Source organism: Bemisia tabaci, chromosome 6 (genome assembly GCF_918797505.1).
Source record: "Bemisia tabaci chromosome 6, PGI_BMITA_v3".
In the NCBI taxonomy this organism is placed as follows: domain Eukaryota; kingdom Metazoa; phylum Arthropoda; class Insecta; order Hemiptera; family Aleyrodidae; genus Bemisia; species Bemisia tabaci.
Genome location: NC_092798.1, coordinates 46,274,098 through 46,293,923, shown reverse-complemented (window position 1 = coordinate 46,293,923; position 19,826 = coordinate 46,274,098). Strand labels below are relative to the sequence as shown.

The 19,826-nt window shown below is 39.5% G+C and overlaps 1 protein-coding gene across 11 annotated transcripts in view; it reads left to right on the top strand.

Moving 5' to 3' along the window:
* The window catches only part of LOC140224856 (uncharacterized), a 514,095-nt gene that overhangs the window by 127,224 nt on the left and 367,045 nt on the right, over positions 1 to 19,826 (top strand). The window contains exon 5 of one of the 11 annotated variants that reach the window (XM_072301694.1): positions 636 to 722. The exons of the other annotated variants lie outside the window; for them this stretch is intronic. Within the exon in view, the coding sequence (XP_072157795.1) occupies positions 636 to 639 (4 nt within the window). The 3' untranslated portion in view covers positions 640 to 722. Of the gene's footprint in view, positions 1 to 635; positions 723 to 19,826 lie in introns of those variants that run through there. 11 annotated transcript variants of the gene reach the window in all.

Sequence of the window (19,826 nt, the reverse complement as noted above, 5' to 3'; positions counted from 1 at the left end):
TTTTCAGATGATTTAGATTGTACTTTGATTTATAAAGTCTGAAAATTTCAAGGAAAAATAATCATAACTTTCTTCAAAATTATAAATTTTCCAAGAGGAAATTTGGCAACATTCAAATGCTCATACGGCGTTTTTCCTTACCGCGGCAGAATATGCAAAAAAGACGAAGAGAAAATGGAGCGATCCTGTCAGTGGAAGCGATTGGTTGCAACGGACGAAGGAGGTAAGTAATGGACTAACTGTGACGGCAATCCAGATGGACCCTATAGTTAGTCCATCATCTTCCCCGACAGTCTATGACAAACGTCGGTTTCAACCAATGAGAATCGCTCCATTTTCCTTTCATCACCTTTGTCGATAGCTTTGTCTATCGATTTCAATATAATCAGCCCGCTGATAACGTTGACATCTTATGGTCGATAAGGTCTCATACATTGGTCGATTAGGTCTATCTATGGTCAATGCATAATAACTACTCGTTTCAACCAGAATCGGTCCGTTTTCTCTTCGCCTCCTTTGTCTATGCCTTTCTCTATCAATTTAAATATTAGCCCGTCGTATAATTTTCGCGTATGTATTCATCCTGTTTTATATATGTCTCTCAATATTATGATTTCTTTTTTTGTGTGTTTCAGGTAAATTTTGCTCAATTACGTTCAATTGCAACATTTTCATGGCTTCTTGGTACCACGTTGTGTTCGTGAGTACGTTTGTAGTTTTGACCCTCGTTCTGCCGTGCAACGCAAGAACGCCGTAACTCCACTGCCGCGCGAACCGAGAAAATGACTCTCAAAGTTTTCATCCTCTCCTTTTATCCCTTTTGAAATTTTTGAAGTTTTTTTATGTCATTTCGCTTCTTGACACACTTGTGAGTCTAACTTTATTAAAAAATCGTACTAAAGGCGCCTATTGCTCTCAATAATGCTGCGTGAACAGGGATGCCTCGGATAAGCGGCGTTTTTAGTTTGTAGGGCTAGGCCGGCCGCCGTGCCTCTTACAGTGGGAAAGTGCAGCTTGGTCATCGCTCGGATTTGCGGCATTCTTGCAGTGCATCTGCCGCGCCGTGGGCGCTACCTTTTCGACGAAAAAACCCGACGCTCGATCTGGCTTCAGTCGTCTTTGTGTGATTCTCAAAATCCAGGAGCATTAAGCACGTGATTAACTTTCACATGCATTCAATTCATACCCCAACCCTTACACTTTCCTCTCAGCTGCCAAATTCCTTCATACCCCTTCTTAAGTCATTTCCAAGATTGCCAGATTTTGTTGAAATTCGTACACATCCCTTCATAAAAATAATGCCCAATATTTCCTGACCTTCTTTTAAAATAATCTGAATTCACTGAAGGGACTGATTAGATTTTCAAGATCGCTCCGATGGAATAACGAATTGGACCACATTTACCAATGAAGAACTACTATTTCTGCGCATCCATAAAAAAATATATGCATAAGTAAACAAATGGTACATAGTTTCCTTCTAAAATGAGCGATAAAAAGTTCTCTTTTTAAAAAATGTGGTCCAATTGCCCCGCGTTAAACAGAAAAGAACCAAGCCACATTAGCTATTGCCAAATTGAATTGGGCAATTTAATTTTTTACCGAAAAACGGTTGTGCGGATTTTCTGCGAATTTGAATGAATTTTCTGCGTAGTACGAAGTCAATTTCTCAAAAATGTCAAAGGAATCCGCAAAACCGTTCTCTTGTAAAAGATTAAATCGCTCTATTAAATTTGTCAATAGCTGATGTGGCTTGGTTTCTTTCTGTTTAACGCGGTCCAATTGTCGATTTAGCAAATCGTGAATTTGATCAAATGTAGGTAATATAATTTAGTGATGCAATCATTGAACATCCCAATAATGATTCCACAGAAGGACTAAACCACCAAAGAGGCATTCTAATCAGGAATTTATTATTTAATTGTTCTTTCTATTTTAATATTTTACGCAAAACCATTTATACTAAATAGTTCAGTAAAGGGTATATTGAATCACAGATATCACCAAGGGATCCAAGTAGGATGTTATTTTCATGGTTAATTCAAGAGAGTTATCAGCATTTCGATTCAATATTTTCTGTAAGATCAATTAGAATTTCAATACGAAGAACAGAAGAAAAAGTTAAAAATTTAAAGTGTGTTCTGTTCAAAATATTCCTGTGTGTTCCGTTCAAAATTTTCCCAAGTCGTTTGGATTTAGAACATGACCATTATCATATCAACATTCTACTTGCATCGACAAGAAATTCTTCTAGGTGCAGTTTAGATTAAATGCATATGAGCAAAAATATGATTATAGAAATTTTGAAATTTTGTATGGATATTGACAAACCAAAGAAAAGAAGAAAAGATGTGATTAATCTTTGACTCTTTAATATTTGACCTCTCGCTTAAACTATGTACAAAAAATTAATTAGATTCAACTTAATTTTGCTGAAATGACAAGAGAGTTTGGTAAATTAACGAATAATATTATAAAGAAGAATGAACAAAAAAAAAAAAACCCACAAGATTATTAAGAATGGGGAAGGAAGCATCTTGATTCTTGAGGAAACAAAATTGAAAACTAAATTGCAATTGTGATACCTTATGAGTTTTCACATGTTATTCTAAAAGAAATTGTAGGAAAAAATAGCTGAATGAATGAATGCCCTTATCAGGCATATAAAGAAAGGCACGCTTTCTGTATTATGGAGCATACAAAGAATCCTTAGGATGGATTAAGAAAAAGGTAAAAAATGATGCCTCCAAAATATGAAATATAATCATCATATATTTATATATTAATGGTGTGGGTGCTTATATTAAGGAATTAAGCTGAATTTTCATGATAATAAACAACTGCTTTGACATGTCATTTAAAAATCAATAAAACTCAAACGGTGAATACCTGAAGTACGCACTTATTAGTTTACTAACCTACCTATCGGATCATATCTTAGTTCTTCCTTCGTTATGCAACTTTGAAAATCATTAATACAGACTAATAATCCGATTTCCTTTTCATATGGGTCATGTAAATTGCACCTCAACATTATCACATTCTTGACTTGCAAGGAGCCCACTCTTGCTGCATCAATAATTTAATCAGACAATCAAATAGTGAAATTTAAAAAGAAATGACTTTGAGAGTACAAAGTAGCACATTAAGAACAACGAATATTGCCAAAACATGAAAAATAATCGTATTTAAAAATCTAAACTTTAACTATAATGACTTATCTACATTAAAAACTAAAGATTTTCCTCCCTCTCACGCGTCTTGATAAAATACGCATGTAATCGCGGAGAAAAATTATTGAAAAAGAAGAGCAAAAAAAAAAATCAATTCAAGTCTCGAAAGTTTCAAATCTAACTCTGCGTTTTTTTTTAATTTTTTTTTAATTTTCTTGCAGAGAAATAACACATGCGATCAGTCGACTTTTAAAAATTAAAAATCGTTTCAGCAAAGATTTAACATGTACTTAAAAGTCAGTAGGAAACAAGGAGAATAGCTCATCTCATTACACAGGAAACAATATTTTAATAGATTAAGATTGTTTTATTCAGCGGAAACATCGGGTAGATCCAACCAAAATTTTTTCCTATTATCTGGAATTATTCCTTTCAACTCTGACAAAATTTTCTCCTTTTTAGCAGAGGGAAAGCCGCGCGGCCTTGAAAGATGGCTTGGGACAGGCATACCGTCTGTTTTTGCTGCAATTTTTTTTAAAAAATCTAAAGTTTTAAAGTCTCCATCATAAGAAGATTTGTAATATAGCTGAAAATCACCGCGGACTGCTTTTAAGTACACAATGTCTTTTAAGTAAACTCTTACAGCGGCGTTCTTTAATTTAGCTTGTGATGCATAATCTACCCAATTGAAAAACTCCTGATGCTGCATTGGAATTACCAAGTTCTTCCCATTGTTTGCTGCGGCAACGGCGCTGGCAAAATCTCCAAAATCATAAGTTTTGCCTTGACGCTTCAGAGCCAACTCCACCTGATGATGAAAGCTATCCGCTGACATGAAAGAATGGCCCGGTTCAAAATAAATGAAATGAATCTCAGTCGCTGAAATTTGGGTTGAATTAATTATGAAGACGAGGAAACTCAAAAGTGCCCAATTTTTATTTTGGCCGGCACAGTTATCTAGCCATACTATGATTTTGGTTGCATCTCTCTGCATCAAGAAAAATTTGTAAAAAATGCTGATTATATCCTCTTTCAATCGACCAGTTATGGCTTCATTCCAAATGAAAGCGTGAGGTTGAATTTTTTTACATTTAGTTCCTACTGGCGCAAAAGTTTCATGGTAGGCGATAAGCCGTTGTAAAAATAACACTTTTTTGAACATATCGACACGAGGAAGCATTATGATCTTTTGGAGATCGGCTGAAAAACATACCGTGCCATTTGTGCTGAAGTCGTTGTCCGCATGCTGCCGGTATAATTTTCGGGCTGCGTTTGCCAGGTCTATGTGTTGTTTCCAGGATCGACACACGTCACAATTTTCTTGCAAATTATTCACATCTTTATGCTCGTGCAACTTGAATTCTTCGCAGCTTTCACACTCCTCCAGCCCGAGCTTTGCAAACGATATTCGTTTCTTCTTAACTTGCCTTCTGTATGTTTCATAACAAATTGGGGTGTTCGGATATTTCTGCTTCCAATCCGCATGCATTATTGATATCGAAATATCACTTGGTAGATAACGCATATTTGGAGCATGTTCCCGTCGATAATGAGAAATCACTGGATGAAATGATTCAATATGCTCATCGACGAGCTCCCAAGGACTCCTTTTAACAGATGGAGCTTTGCCTCGCCCGTCGTTAAAAACAGGTAGAATGGTGCTTTTGTCTTGTACTTTAAGAGTATCATGCACAAATCGATCATTTGTTGGCTTGAATCCTAAAGTTGTAAGAAAAAAACCCTTACATACTTCGAGAAGTTTGCCACTTTCAGTCATTAGAAAATAGGAAAATGAATTTTTTCTAATTTCATTCGAGAATTGTCGCCTCCTGATTACCTCCGATTTTGAGCACAAATGCAAAATAAAATTTTTCCTTTCGCACCAATTTAATTCCCAAAACTGAATATTTATTTTTGACCTTCTTTCTTCATTAAAATTTAACAAGCAATTTCTCTTACACGTACAAATAAATGGTAAGACTGGATGCTTTTCTGAAAGAGCTTTTCTTTTCGCGATTATTTTCTCGGCCGGGTCGATGCGGGCTTTTCTTTTCTTCCCCGTCTTTTCTGAATTTACTGGAGAAGAATTACCACTTCCATTATTAGTTTCTGTTTCACAAGGAATCAAAGTAGTAAGATTATTCGTGACTGTGGGTGACGCAGGAATATCCAGGGGGGCAGTAACACTAATCACACTAGACACCGAACTTGGCAGATTTAACGATGAGCTTTCTGTCTTTTCTAAATTTACTGGAGAAGAATTACCACTTTCATTATTAGTCTCTGTTTCACAAGGAATCAAAGTAGTAAGATTATTCGTGACCTTGGGTGACACAGGAATATCCAGGGGGGCAGTAACACTAATCACACTAGACACCGAACTTGGCAGATTTAACGATGAGCTTTCTGTCTTTTCTAAATTTACTGGAGGAGAATCACCACATTCATTATTAGTTTCTGTTTCACAAGGAATCAAAGTAGTAGGATTATTCGTGACTGTGGGTGACACAGGAATATCCAGGGGGGCAGTAACACTAATCACACTTGACACCGAACTTGGCAGATTGAACGATGAGCTTTCCGGATTGATAGGTGAGACACCAGAGGTTAGTGAGGTTGAAGAAAGTCCTTCCTCGGAACAGGATTTATCGTGAAAAAAGTCGTTTCCTCGCGTTTCTGTAGTTGTAGATGAAATCGGAGTTAAAGGAAGCAGAGCCGGATCAACGGGAACAGGAACAGGTGAGACGGCAGGCTCTGTCGTGGTTGAAGAGGAATTTTTCTCAGTAAGCACTTCTTCATTGTTTTTAAAATGTAAAGCTTTCAACGGTGACCGGATTTTGGGGCGTTTTTTTGACGGTTTATCACCAAAAGAGCAATTTTCTTTATCAGTTAATAATTTCACTTTGAACACACTTTTTTAAAATACATTTTTATTTTCTTGTTCACTCGCGATATTCGAATTCTCGTCCCTTTCTCGGAGGGCCGCTGACAAGATTTTTTTAGTTCTTTTCAGCATTGTGAATTTTACACTACACGTTATCGTAAAAAGAGTGAATAAAACACAGAGAATCACACGAAAAATACGTAAAACGGTAACGCGGGCACACACATTTGCCGAAAACACAGACCGGGGGACGGGACGGGTGGAGAAACGGCGAGCGCAGCTAGGTAAAATCGTGCTAACTGGCGGAAAACACCGATCGCTCCCAAGCAAAAACGTCGCAAGCGCCACCTGCACAGTAAAAACGCGGCTCATCCATGCGGCGCCGCTGGATGAGCCGCGTTCTTGTTGTGTACGCGGCGGTTGCGGCGTTCTTGCTGTGTCGAGGTACCACGTTCGGTGGATGTACGGCAAGCGCGGGCTCCATATCTCGGAAACTAACGGTGATATCAGAAATTTGACTTCACCATTAAATTTCCCATGCCCCAATTACCCTATTTTCATATCTAACTCAATTTTTTCAAATTTTGGAGTTACGGCGTTTTTACGTTGGACGGCAGGTTGTATTACCGATGGACTTGTAGGGATCTTATTGGTTGTTATGGCCTAAGGGGGAAATGATAGACCATCTTCAGGGTCTCTCGCGGGCTGCCGTTAGATTGTCTCTTCTTTCCCTGTTTTGTCTAATGCAACCACTCACTTCCACCAATAGGATCCAGGATTTCTACTATTAGTAGAAATCGGAAAATATCAGGAAATTTGATGTTAACAGGAAAAATCAGGGAAATGTCAGGAAAATCGGCCACGGATGAGGATTGAGGAGCTTCTAAGTGCTTCAAACATTTTTCAGACATTTGATTCAAGTCATCAAATAAGTCGATTCTTTAAATCAAACGAATGTCAATTGGACTGCATTTTGCAATTTGGAACTATAGATTCTGGCTCTTCTGGAAAAACACTTATGTGCACAGGGAAACGAATGGCACGTACGTTGTTTTTAAACCGGGCTAGAATTTATAGTTCCAAATTGCAAAATGTAGTCAAATTTATTCGCCATAAAAATCGGGAAATCTCTGCCAAAATCAGGAATCTATCAGGAAAATCCAGAATCAACGTTTAGTAGCCACCCTGGGATTGCTCACTTTTCCCTATGCTTTTTTTGTCTACCACCCTTTTTATCACTTTCAAAATTGGGCCCGCGGTTTTTACCTTCCCTCAAAGAGTACTATTCTGTCGGAAATGCATCGGATATGCCCTTCTTCAAATAACGCGTTCAATTCTGAAGTTTCCAAGGTAAACTCTCCCAAAAATTTCGTCCCTGCGCTTCGAGGCCCCTCTCCGAACAGTTGCATGTTCAGACCGATGTCAAAACTTGAGAAACCCACGTGAAAAATGAGCCACGGGCATGAGTTCTAAAACGAGCACAGACACCGCAGGTAACCAATCTTTATTCCACTCCACCAAGCTACAACGTCTAAGCGCACTCCTCGATAGAGGGGGGGGGGGGGCGAGGATACGGCTGGCGGAGACCGTAAGAAAATTTCCATTAAAATAAATACGCGGAGTATTCCGCGGGAACCCGGGCGAAAGTATAACCGCCCTGTGAATAACACTCCCCCGCCCCGGAAAAACCGCGTAACTCCCGACCACGATGAAAGGGCAGATACGCGGTTCTTGCCCTTGGAAAATTCCCCGTAGCGTGAGTGAGCTTTTCCATGCTGAATGGAACTCTCTCGTATTATGAAGGCATCTCGAAAACAGTTTTCGAGATGCGGATGAAATAGGGGGACTGGCGAGGGGGGCGGGGGGTTGTTCCGTTTATCATTTAGAGTTCGCCGTGTTTTATGGAAATCCGTCTAATTTTTGCGTATCCGCTAAAAAAATTGGGGATCCGAAAAAAAACACGCACGCATCTCCCTCGTGTCTATCCATCCATCGCTTTTCGGACGAAAGGACGTAACTCGATTCTCGTTTGAGCCTTGGGATACGTGAAAATGTATGCACGACAGGTCTCATTTTATAATGTGGTTGCGTCATCGAATTCACCCGTCATGCGTCGCTGGCTCCATTTTTCAATCCATTTCGAGCCGCTGCCCATTCAGTGACCGTTATTTACAGCCACGCATGCAAGAATGACGGATGTTCCGTTTGGGATATATGGCGTTTCTGTCATTTTCACTGACGTTTTCGAGCGTGTATAGCTTCGTTTTTCGTCGTGTATTATGCTTATGATTACTCTGCAGGCTCCGGTAATGAGGGTATGAATGTTTTCGGACCTTTCACCGAGATTGGAGACTCCTGCTATTGTGGGAGGGAGGAAGGAGAAAATTCAACTTTGTTCTGCGTGCGGGAAAAAGGATTCCTGTATGCGTGCAATTTGCTGGTTGATGAATGGGAGTAAATAGAAAACGTAAATGCCTTTTTTTTTTAAAGCAAAGTTATGGGTATTTTCATTTTCCGACCAACCTGTACCCCGTAAAGATTGATACATTTTTGGGTTCCCCCGAAGGCTTGGTTAAGATTGCATCGTTTTGTCCCAGAGTATATGGGAAAAAACGAGGTTTTTTTCTTCTCCCTCTTTTTCCCCTTTTTTTTCTGGAAAAAATTTAATTACAGTCCTGTTCTGGGACAAAATTGTAGTTTCTGAATGCTTCGCCATGACGAATCGTCTGCGTTAAAAATCACCATGCAAGGGTAGAAAAATTCCCTTCCTCCGCTATTCTCCTCTAGGTTTGGCAACCTTGGAATGGAGTTACGGTTCTTCGTCCGGAAAACAACGAAATCGTGTTTTCTCCAATCCCTTAGGGTTGTCCATTAGAAATTTTTTGGATTAAAGAATAAAAAATTCGAGTCTGAAGTTTGAAAGTTCCCAACTCTCTTCCTCCTTTCTGTTTGACTAAAATTTCCCGACTTTTCGAGAACTTGTCAGCCTGTTCCCCATCGCATTACCGAGATGATGAATCGTTTGCAGAACGACGAGTCAGGTCGTGAACTCTGCCGCGCTAAGTAAAAACGCCGTATCAGCATTCGAATGTTGCCAAATTTCTCCTTTGAAAATATTTATTTTTGAAGAGAGTTATGAATGTTTTCCCTTGAGTTTTTCAGACTTTTTAGATGAAATCGCGAACGAAATCCTTCGAAAAATCGGAGGAGATACATTCATAAATAGACCGAGCTAAGCAGAAAGGAACCAAGCCACATCAGCTATGGACAAATTTAATTTGGCCATTTAATCGTTCACATGAATACGATTGTGCGGATTTTTTTTTGGCAATTTTCCGTGAATTTTCTGCATTTTTCAAAGCAAATTCCTTAAAATTTCCACAAGAATTCGCTTGAACGTTCTCTTCTAAAAAAAATTAGATTGCTTAGTTAATTTTGGCGATAGCTTATGCGGCTTGGTTCCTTTCTGCTAAACGCGGTCTAAATGTTCCTGAAAATTCGTGATTTTTCGAAGGAAATTTGGCAACGCATGACGGCTCATACGACGTTTTTACGTAGCACGGAAGAACTATGCATCGACACACGCCCCCCACCCCCCATGTCGCGCTGAAACTGCCAATTTCCATCCCTTTTTTATGACGACGACGCCTCGATTTAGCTCTCGTCGGGAACTCGGCTCAACTTTTGATCATATCCCGCCGCGAACTTAACCTCCCCGCTCCGGAGGCGGCCCGAGTTTGGAGCGTATTAAAAGTTTCGCAAATATGCTTTAGTTTTAATTCAAAACACATCATTATCCAGTCTCGCGGGTTTGATTTGAATAATCGGATCCTGCCGCGAGTGCTGATACTCAACACGTTCTCACGTATCTCGCGGGGGGGGGGGGGGGGTTGAAGGGGGACGGGGGCCGGAAGAATGGGGGGGGGGGGTGTTGTTAGTCGGTGTGGTTTTCGATGTGTTTTCGCTGAAAACAGTCGTATGCGAATAGGATTGTGCAAGTTTCTGATGATCTCTATGGGTTTCCCCATGGGTGTCATAAGCGAGATGGGATGGGTTAAGGAAAACGCTACCGTCTCGAGGAAGAAACCAGCTTGTTGCGAAAAATATGCGATGATAAATATGAATATTATCGAAAGTTCTGCCCTTGGTACGTAACTCTAAAGGTGCTAGACGGTGTCCACCTATAAGAGAGTTTTTTTTTTTCAAGCAGTTCGGAGGCAGGAGGCAGTCAAGTTTCTGTGTGTATTTGAACGAGTTTCGTCGTTATAAAAGATTGAATGTGGACAAATATGCCGATCGCAGCAATTGCATGACTTAGCATGTCTTCGCGCTTCTGTCGATGTATTGATAATTCCACAAATGTGAGTAATAGTGCCTCATGATAGGTAGAAATACTCAAAATACATCAAATCGGTGGATACAACTTAATTAACTTCGATGTAGGGTTGGGTTGCGTCGGCTAATTTGAAGGCGAACCAGCAGCGATTTCGTTTCCAAGCGATTCGGCCCTGCGCTCCGCTTCAACAGTCAAACTGTAGTTATCATCGTCATTCTACTTTTGCGATTTTGAATTTTTAGTTTATAGGTACGAAAACTTTGCTGCTATGTTTAAAAAAAAAGCGAAATGAAACTTCAGCTGTTGTCAAATACTTTCTTTGATGAAACGCAGATTCTTTTGAGAAATATTGAATGTATCTCTTCCAACATCATAATGAAGTTTCAAAGCTAAAAAAACATGAGTGTCGCCAAGACATAATTGTTCCTGTAAAATATACCGCATCAACTGCAAAATATCGAAAAACCTCAAGATTTCAAAAGTGGGCCAATTTTGGCCCTAATCGATACCCCTCCCCCTTTAAGACGCAGTGTAACCATGATAAAAAATCATAATCTTAAGAGTCACAGAGCTTTTGATAATGATCGAGTCTTAGGAGTCACAGAGCTTTGATAATGATCGAGCACCTCTCATGTTAAATTATTAATTAAAATGAAAAGCCAGATTTTCCTGATAAGGCTCCCCTCGAATGAGATACTTTGAAACGAGAATCCCAAGGAATAATCATTTTGATACATCTCGCAACGAGCGTCGGTGCTCGAATAAGGAGTTCTCTGAAGTGGCCACCGGCCCGGTAGATGTTAGATACCGGAGGGACGAAAGTGAAAGTGGAAGAAATTCATCGTGGGCCCGAGACGCTCTCTCCGGTTGATAACTAAATTATGGTCAGGGCTAGGGGATCCCGAGGGATGTCAGGGATAAAGGACGCCCGCGCCGCCGCCGCCGGCCGGGTAGGCAAAAGCAACTCGCTACCTTATTCCAGGCGAGACGAACGGAAAAGCCAAAACTCGTGAGCCCTGGCATCCCTCGTTGAAAGTATCCAGTCGGCTGGTTTGTTTAAGAAAAACGCCGTGAGAACATCTCGACGCTGCCAGATTTCTAATGATAAAAACTGGATTTTTTTTTTAATAAATGGCCATAAGGCATGGTCTGACTAGGGAAGAAAACGTCTTATGATTGAAGTTCTTACGATCACATCGGTTATTTGCGCAATGGAAAGTGTTTGATGAGATATTGAAAACACCGAAAAAGAGTGATGCTAATTTAACATTCTGGGTGTAAAAAAGTGAGCGAGAACTCACAAAACGCTGAGGGAATCAACACAGCAGTTAGTTTTACATCTTGACTTCGCTGAAGTAACTGTTGTAGCGATTAATTCAACATTTTGTGAGTGTTCGCACACTTTTTTACATCCAGAACGTTAAATTAGCATCTCTTTTTCTTTGAAGTATTCTTAACCAATATATTATTTTACTGTATCCAGCCGATTCACGATTTTTTAGCCAAGCATTGCTTCACTCTGCTCGATAAACTCGGTTCAGGAGGATTTTTTAGCCAAGACCGAACCCCCCTCAACCGAGTTTTACCAAGATTGAAAGAACGTCTCGCCAAAAAATCTTAAAATGGCTTGAAAAAGTGAAAAAATATGCAGTCATAACGGGAATGGAACTTAATTTTGTGATTAGGAACTACGATTCTCGGCTTCTTGGGGAACGGCTTTGTGCCATTAGTTTTCATGTATAGATAAGTGATTTTGCCAATGAGTCAGAAATCGTAGTTTCTAATTGCAAAATGAAGTTCAACGGAGTCTCGGCTTGCCAAAAAGTATTTTTAACATGGATCAAATGAAAGTTAGATTATAAAAATGACATAATTTTTAAGTTTACTGGTTGAGAAATCTTAAAAATAATCACTTATATCTTGCATAGGGGTTAATTTTTAGACTTTCTCTGTCATGTGATTTGTGTACCTCGTGAACTTTTGGAGAGAAAATGATGCGTTGTTCTCTAGTTCATATCTTGTCTAGATGCCCATTCATTGAAGTCCATTCACCGAAGAATTGTGCACAGACTTTGTATTACAATAATTTAATGTTTCCAAAAATTCATGATTTCCATCAGAAAGAAGTCTTTTATTGGGGGGAATCTTGTTACTTTTGGAATGTTTATTCGGTGTTCCTTAAGTACAGCATGGCTCATGGCTTTTTAGACTTGTGCCCTTTTTGCATGTCTCGATTTTTTCAAAGAAGAACGTAAGAGGCGCAAGATTCCAATGATGTTTACGGCGTTTCACGCGTAATTTTTCGAAGTCGGATGAAAGAAGGTGCCGAGCCACCAGTGGCGTGGCTTGAATTGCGATGTATTGCTTGTTATGCCATTTAAACCTATAGGGAAGAATCGATCATTAAGATATTCGCTGCGAACAATCTGTTTAGCGATCCTTTTCTATAGGTTCAAAGGGCATAACAATCGATATATCGCAATTCACGCCACGCCACAGCGCAGGGTCCAGTAGCATTTTCTTATCTGCATCTGAGGGCGGGAAATCTGGAGCCGAGGCAGAAGGAGGGTCTCGGCCGCCAGGCGTATATTTCCCTCTTTTGATAAAATCTTTTGCATTATTTACACTCTTATCCTGCCTTACCTGGGATTTTTCCTTCTTATTTCAATCTTGGGTGATTGAAAATGATGATGACTTTCCCTCGACCGGGGTTGCAACTTTACTTTAAGGCGATAAAATTTCGTTGTAATATTTATCACCGGAATTTCGGAGTGATACACTGAGTGGATACCCGCAGTAAGTGAAGAATCCTTTGGTCACCGGGGTTTTCATTTCATATACAGTTCCGTTCTAAAGTGAACACATTGGATTTGTTACTTGACTCTCTTTTTTTTTAGCGCTAGGTCCGATTTTAGTGTTAGTTTTTACCATTTTGAGGAGGAAAATTCAAGTTTCCTGAAAATTAGTGCAGGATGGAGAAATAACGATATACTCTTCGGTTTCATCAGCCGCAAATACAAATGAAACCATGTGTTGCATATTTTAACTGTTATAACGATGTGTCTGGTGGTAAAATTTTCTGGTGATAGGCCATGATCCGCCCATGTATTGTATACTTCCATATAAAACTGATCAGTTTGTTTTGTGCGTCTAAAAGGACGGATAGATTATTTCACTCAAGTTTTTGATGGGGCCCACTTCCAACTTTGTTTTTAGCTGCTGAAGCCGAAAATGATCTAAGTTCTCTCCATCACCCACCAATTTTACGGAAAATTGAATTTCCCACAAAAAATCGCCTGTTTCGGCACCAATGAAAGACAATTTATTGATTTAATTACAATCAATGTGAATTAGCCTCTCTTCTTAAAACTGAGCTTCTTTTACATATGTAGGCATACGTTAATCATACGCACATGTATACATGTATACATCTTTTCCTTATCCTAACTTTTAATTTTTTACTGCCTTTTTGTGACCCCTACTTTTTAAATTTTTAAATTCTGCACTATATTTTGATATCTCCTCTAAGGTGTTAATGGCTAAATTGTTAAAAGCACCAAATAAACGTATCTACCAACCAACCATACGCTAGTTTTCAGGTGAAATAATGAAGAGAGTCCTTGTCCTTGCAAGTACGACTCTTCTTCTCGGCGAAGAGGCTCTCTCAAAAGTAGATTAGAGCTTGGCTTTTAAAGTCGTGACGTCGGCAAATTCGTTGTGCGTAGGGTCCTTTGCGCCTCCGCAGCATCCGACTTTGAGACATTACGAAGTTTGAGCACGACCTTGGGATAGGCTCGCTCATCGCTGTGCGATGGCCTCGTGAGAAAGTGAGCACCGAATTAAAGTCTTAGTGCGTGCAACCATGTTACCAGATTTCAAGGAAATATTTTCCCACAAATATGTTTTCCCAAGAGGATCAAAAGAGAGGGGCCATTTCTTAAAATAGTATTTCATTGACATTCACGTAACCATATTTGAAGAAAATACTATCTCCCATTCAGGAATTCCCAAGAAGATTTTTGCGGAGGGTCATTGTTTAAAGGGGTATTTCATTGACAAAATTTCTGATATCACACTGAACTGAAATCGTAACGATAAAAAGGATGTAGCTCAAAACTCATAGTTTCGGAGAGAAAACTTGATTTGAAGTTTCCGTGATTCATGTCGGGGGAGGAATCTGGTGAAGTAAATCTTTTGTATTGTATTACATAAATAATCGGAATCACCCAGTCGAAATCAGCTCTACTGTAATTCAGCAAATTCACGTTGCCTAATTGTTTTTTCATATTTTAATTTTTTTAAAACTCAGAGCTAAATAATTACATAACACCATTGAACTTTCCCTAAATTTCCTGTAAATTATGAAGAATGTGCCGCAGGCAGTCCGAAATTGCCGGCACTTTGCCAGCGGCATACGTGTTAGCTGTTACTTTATCAAATTGCATTCATAAATCGTATTAGATACATCAAACATGTGAGATTGTATCGATATCGATTGGTTCAATTTGTAAACATAGCCTCAAAAGTCAATTCAGAAATCTGAGGTAACGGGTCTTTTGTGATACATTTTTTTTTATTCTTTTGAGTACCAAATGGCAATGAAAAGTGAAATTGTCAGGAATTTTCTCATTTTCAGCTTTTCCAACTTCGATCCGAATTTTTTTTTTTTTTTTTTTTTTTTTTTTGAGGTTATGTTTTATTGTTTTGAATCAAACAATACATTGAACAACTCCAAATCAAATACGATCCATTTGCTTAGGCATAACGGTTTCATCGGTAAGGAAATACGATGACGGAATGACCTCGGCTCGAAGCGCCTTCAGATCACATGATTCTCACCGCTTTGCCGGGCAGATAGTTTAGTTGCCTATCCGATCCAAAGCAAAGTAAGATCACTGATTCCACAACGTGCACTTGGAACTGTACAACCTTTTTCCTGCATGTAAAGTAAATCATCGGTGAAAATTAAGCGATGTCTGATGTTTCTAAACCCAGCGTAGGCATCAATAAACGCACAGAATTATTTCATAATTTCATCAAATGATGTGGCATCAATGAAAAGGCGCACCAAGAAAGTGCAGCTAAAGTTTCTTCCCACTACAAACGCAGGAACCGTAGCGACAAAGTACCCCTTCCCCGAAAATATTTGCTATTATCACCGAAGCGACGGCCTTTCGCGCCGGAGTATTAAAACCTAATTAGAGACGCATTATTTTTGATCGCGCCAACTTTTCTTCCCTCAACTTATTTAGCCTCCTCCGCGATGCTCCTTCAGACGAGAGATTTATCTTGTTCACACTTAATGAATTGTTATTTCCTCCACTTTAATTCCTCACGTGCAAAGGCTCGGGCCCTCAGAAGTTGATTAACTACGGCCTAACTTTCGGAGCTTTGCGTGATGTGTAGTTAAAATATATTGGCCAATCTACACTATAAGCTGCCAGGACTTCTCCAAAATTGTATACATATCTAAAGACCCATTGTGTCGATTTTTATAATTTTCCAATTAGTGGCAGGCTTTACCATCTTTACTCATTACTCATTACTCTCTTCCCGTGAGAAGTTCAAATTAGAAACCCTTAAAACCCCATATTCACCCCTGTAGGGCCCTGACGTCATGAACGCATCCAAAGCTGACTCAAAATCAGCTGACTGCCCTTCCATATATCCTAATTTTTCAGATTTTTAAAAGGCCGGGCTGTTCCGGAGCCCTAGCGACCACATTTTCAATTTGAAGAAATAAAAATAGAAAAGGAGTAAAAGCCAAAACCTACATAAAAGTGCAATTTTTCAAACAAGTTTTTTTTAAATTTTATTTTAGACGCCCTTTTTACGTGACATTTGGACCGCTTTAAACAGAAAGGAACCAAGCCACATCAGCTATTTCCAAATTTAATCGGGCAATTTAATTTCTTACATGAAAACGGTTGTGCGGATTTTTGTGCAAATTTCAATGAATTTTCTCCATAATACAAAGCATATTCTTCAAAGTTTTCAAAGGAATCAGCACAAACGTTCTCCCGTAAAAATCAAATTTCCCTGTTAAAATTGGCAATAGCTGATGTGGCTTGGTTCCTTTCTGTTTAACGCGGTCCATTTTGTGTTTCTGTGCGTCGGTCACTCGCGTTCTAAAATGAGGACTATACCGCTGCCTCCTCAGATTATATGGCAAGGACAACCAGAGAGTTAAAAAATGAAAAAAAGAAAAAAAAAAACTATTTTTAAAAATGAACTTCCGTCTCTTTTCAAAAGTACTGATCCAAATGACGTAGTACTTTAATTCATACCTTGTCTCACAGGCCCATTTGCATTCGAAAATAATATTTTTCACCGAACACGGTCGAAATTCAGACGCTAATTTTTTTCCCCGCGCGAGCACGGCGGGTTGCGGTCGGCGCGGTGGAAGGGGCGATCACACGTGCAGCGGGGCGAAAGTGACGTATGCGGAGTAATAAACGGGACACTGTAGCGACGAGGCGCTTAGCCGTGGAGCCAATTTTAACGTGTCATAAACCGCGCAAATGATACGGCGTTCGGCCCGGATTTGCATTTTACATAATTTGTCACTTTATTACGCCCAACCGCCCGGATCTCGACGCCGCGCCACCTCGTCATCCAGCCTGTCACGTCACGGCGCGGAATCTGCGGATTTTCCCGCGAAAATTAAGTTCCGCAACATAACGGGCAACTTTGCGTATCATCTCTCTTTACCTCTTTTGAAAGGCGTATCTCAATTTCCCCGTGAGCCCTGCACTCCGTATAACTTAATGCTTTCCGCGTCTCATGTGGAAATACAGATACATCCTTTACATCCGTGGAACGACGCGACGTTTCTTCTACAGCCCGTCGCATATCCTCCTAATAATCGAAGGATGCCAATACGTGCTAGTGCTGCAGGTGCAAGGGTGCATTTTCTTCTGTAGTGAATGCGATCCTAGGTTTCAGCGTTCGCACTATATCTGTCGTGATAGCGAAGAGAGCCGTAGGTGCAAAATTTTCAAAATCGAGTTTTCTTCAAAATTCGTCTAAACTCTTTTAGATGCAATTACTGAGACAGCTAAAACAGCAAAATTCATCGTAATTTTATGAAAACGAGACGTATGAAAAAGCCGTAAGTGCACAAAAAATGACATCGTTTTTTTCAAGACAGCCGTAGGTGCATGAGAGCCAATGAAAACAGTGCTTTCAAGTTGAATGCCGCCCTCATCTGCCGATTTATAACCTGAAAATGTGTATGTTGTGTGTCCAACACGTTACCACAAAAGCACGCAGAAGATAGCACTTATGATTGTCTTGCCAAAGACTAACCTAACATGAAACTGAATTTTATCTTTTTCGTGTACTTTAAAATAAAATCGGTCGAGTTTTAATCCCCCAAATGATTTCTAAGAGTCTATCGAATGATTGGTTGCGATTTGACAAAGAACGGATGCTTCTTTTAATAAAATGTTCCACTCAGAACCTTCTAGGCCCATTTTCTCAAAACTTCATTTGTGCACTTACGGCTCTCTTCCCTATCACGGCAGTATATATCATTGTGTACTCGCAGTTTTTCTATACCCAAATATTAATGCGCTCGTAGTTTCAACCAAAAGTAAGCGTCATCACAGTGAGTTTCAACAAAAGCACACCAATAAAAATATTTGTGTTCTTGTGTTTCTCTCGGTTACTATAGAAAGTGAAACACAAATCAACACAAAGTTCGTGTTAATTTTGGTACAACCTGCATTGAATTTAGCGCAGAAAACAATGGAGGTACTGGGAAAGTGCATTTTTCGAGATTGCGACTTTGGTACACACCACACGTTTTTTATTTAACTATTTCAAGAAAACAAGCTGGCATTATCGCTTGAAATTTTCAACCAAAGGCTAGGGTTATTTTGTGTTTTACCTCTTGAATTACAAACATGTACACGTTGACAAATTTCTTCAGATAAAATATTCATAATTTAGACAAGTTGAAAATATTGGACCACATTTTGCAATAAGGAACCACTATTTCGGGCTCATTTTAGAAACAACGTATATGCCATTGGTTTCCCTATGCAGAAATGTACATTTATTGAAGTGCTGGTAATAGTGGTTCCTTATTGCAAAATGTGATCCAATTCTCAATGTATTCAGATACTGTAGATTTGTTTGTGGAAAAAATTCCCCGGAAAATTGATAAAAAATGTTCACAAGTTTTTTAGGTACTACTGAATACATACAAAACTGTATTCAAGGGCGTCTTGTAACCGAGTATAACACCCTACGATAGAAAAACGTTCGAGAGACAAAAGACATTGTCTAGTCGCCGCAGAGAGTAAATGAATGAAAACGTTGAAAAAAGTCAGGGGTCTTTCCACGCCCCTCCTCCCATCCTCCCACGCGGTTTGTTATCTTGAAGCTTTACAATTTCTTTTCGGTCGCTGTGCTAGAGCTCCCTCCTTTCACAGTCCTCTTCGCCCGTATTTTTTTTTTTTATTTCCTCTTTCACTTTTTAATGAGAGGTTGGTTCAAGAAGTGTCAATTAAGAGGACATCCTGGAGTCTGAGCTTTGACGTGCGCGGTTGCAAAAATCGCTCGGAAATTATCTCCCCGGGAGGTAATTACAGTAAAAAATTCTCGTTTTTTGTTTTTATGGCAACGGCGCGGCGCTACTCATTGAGAAGAAAGTCAAAGACATGTCTGCTTCGCTTTTTTGCGGTCAGCCTCGCGAGAGCCCGGAGATTGTCTGTAAGAGGATTTTCGGAAGATCGTTCCGCGCGGAACCCCCTCTGCGTTCATGAGGAACTAGGGGGTGCACCCCCTGACTTCCACGCGGACCTCCCTCTTGTTGGTTAATCTAGTATGAAATAAGACAAAGCTTAATAAAAACGACTTATCGGCAAACATATTAATGATTGCTTGGCGAAGCGGTTCATTCATTTTCTAAAATTCCTATGAAAATAGCATAAGGCTTACCTTCTACTTGTCTTACTCTTGCTGGATAAGGAATAAATATAAGCCGTTTTGTGTGTGTGTGAATCTGTGTCAGTTTGCTTTGTCATTGATCGTTTGATTAATCAATCAGAAGACGCCATCAAAAAGCCCAGGGAAATTGAAATCCCAAGAAATCGGGGTAAAACGACACAAACCAGCATAAATTTTGATACAACGGGATAAATTGAAATGTAATGGGATGATTCGAGGTGATACAGGATTGGTCAGATGGATTGGGATGAACCGAGGTGTATCGATATTGAATTGTATAAAGTGGAGGAATTTTTAGAAAAGGAGAATAATATTACTGTAAATATAAATAAAATTGTAATATGAGCTTAGAATTATCGAGGAAGTCAAAAATAATGGTACTTTCCCGGTAATAATGGTACGAGAGAGAAAATATTTTTGTAAAGAGTACGTTACGAAAAACACCGAAAAATCACTGGAATCCCTGAATAAGTAAACT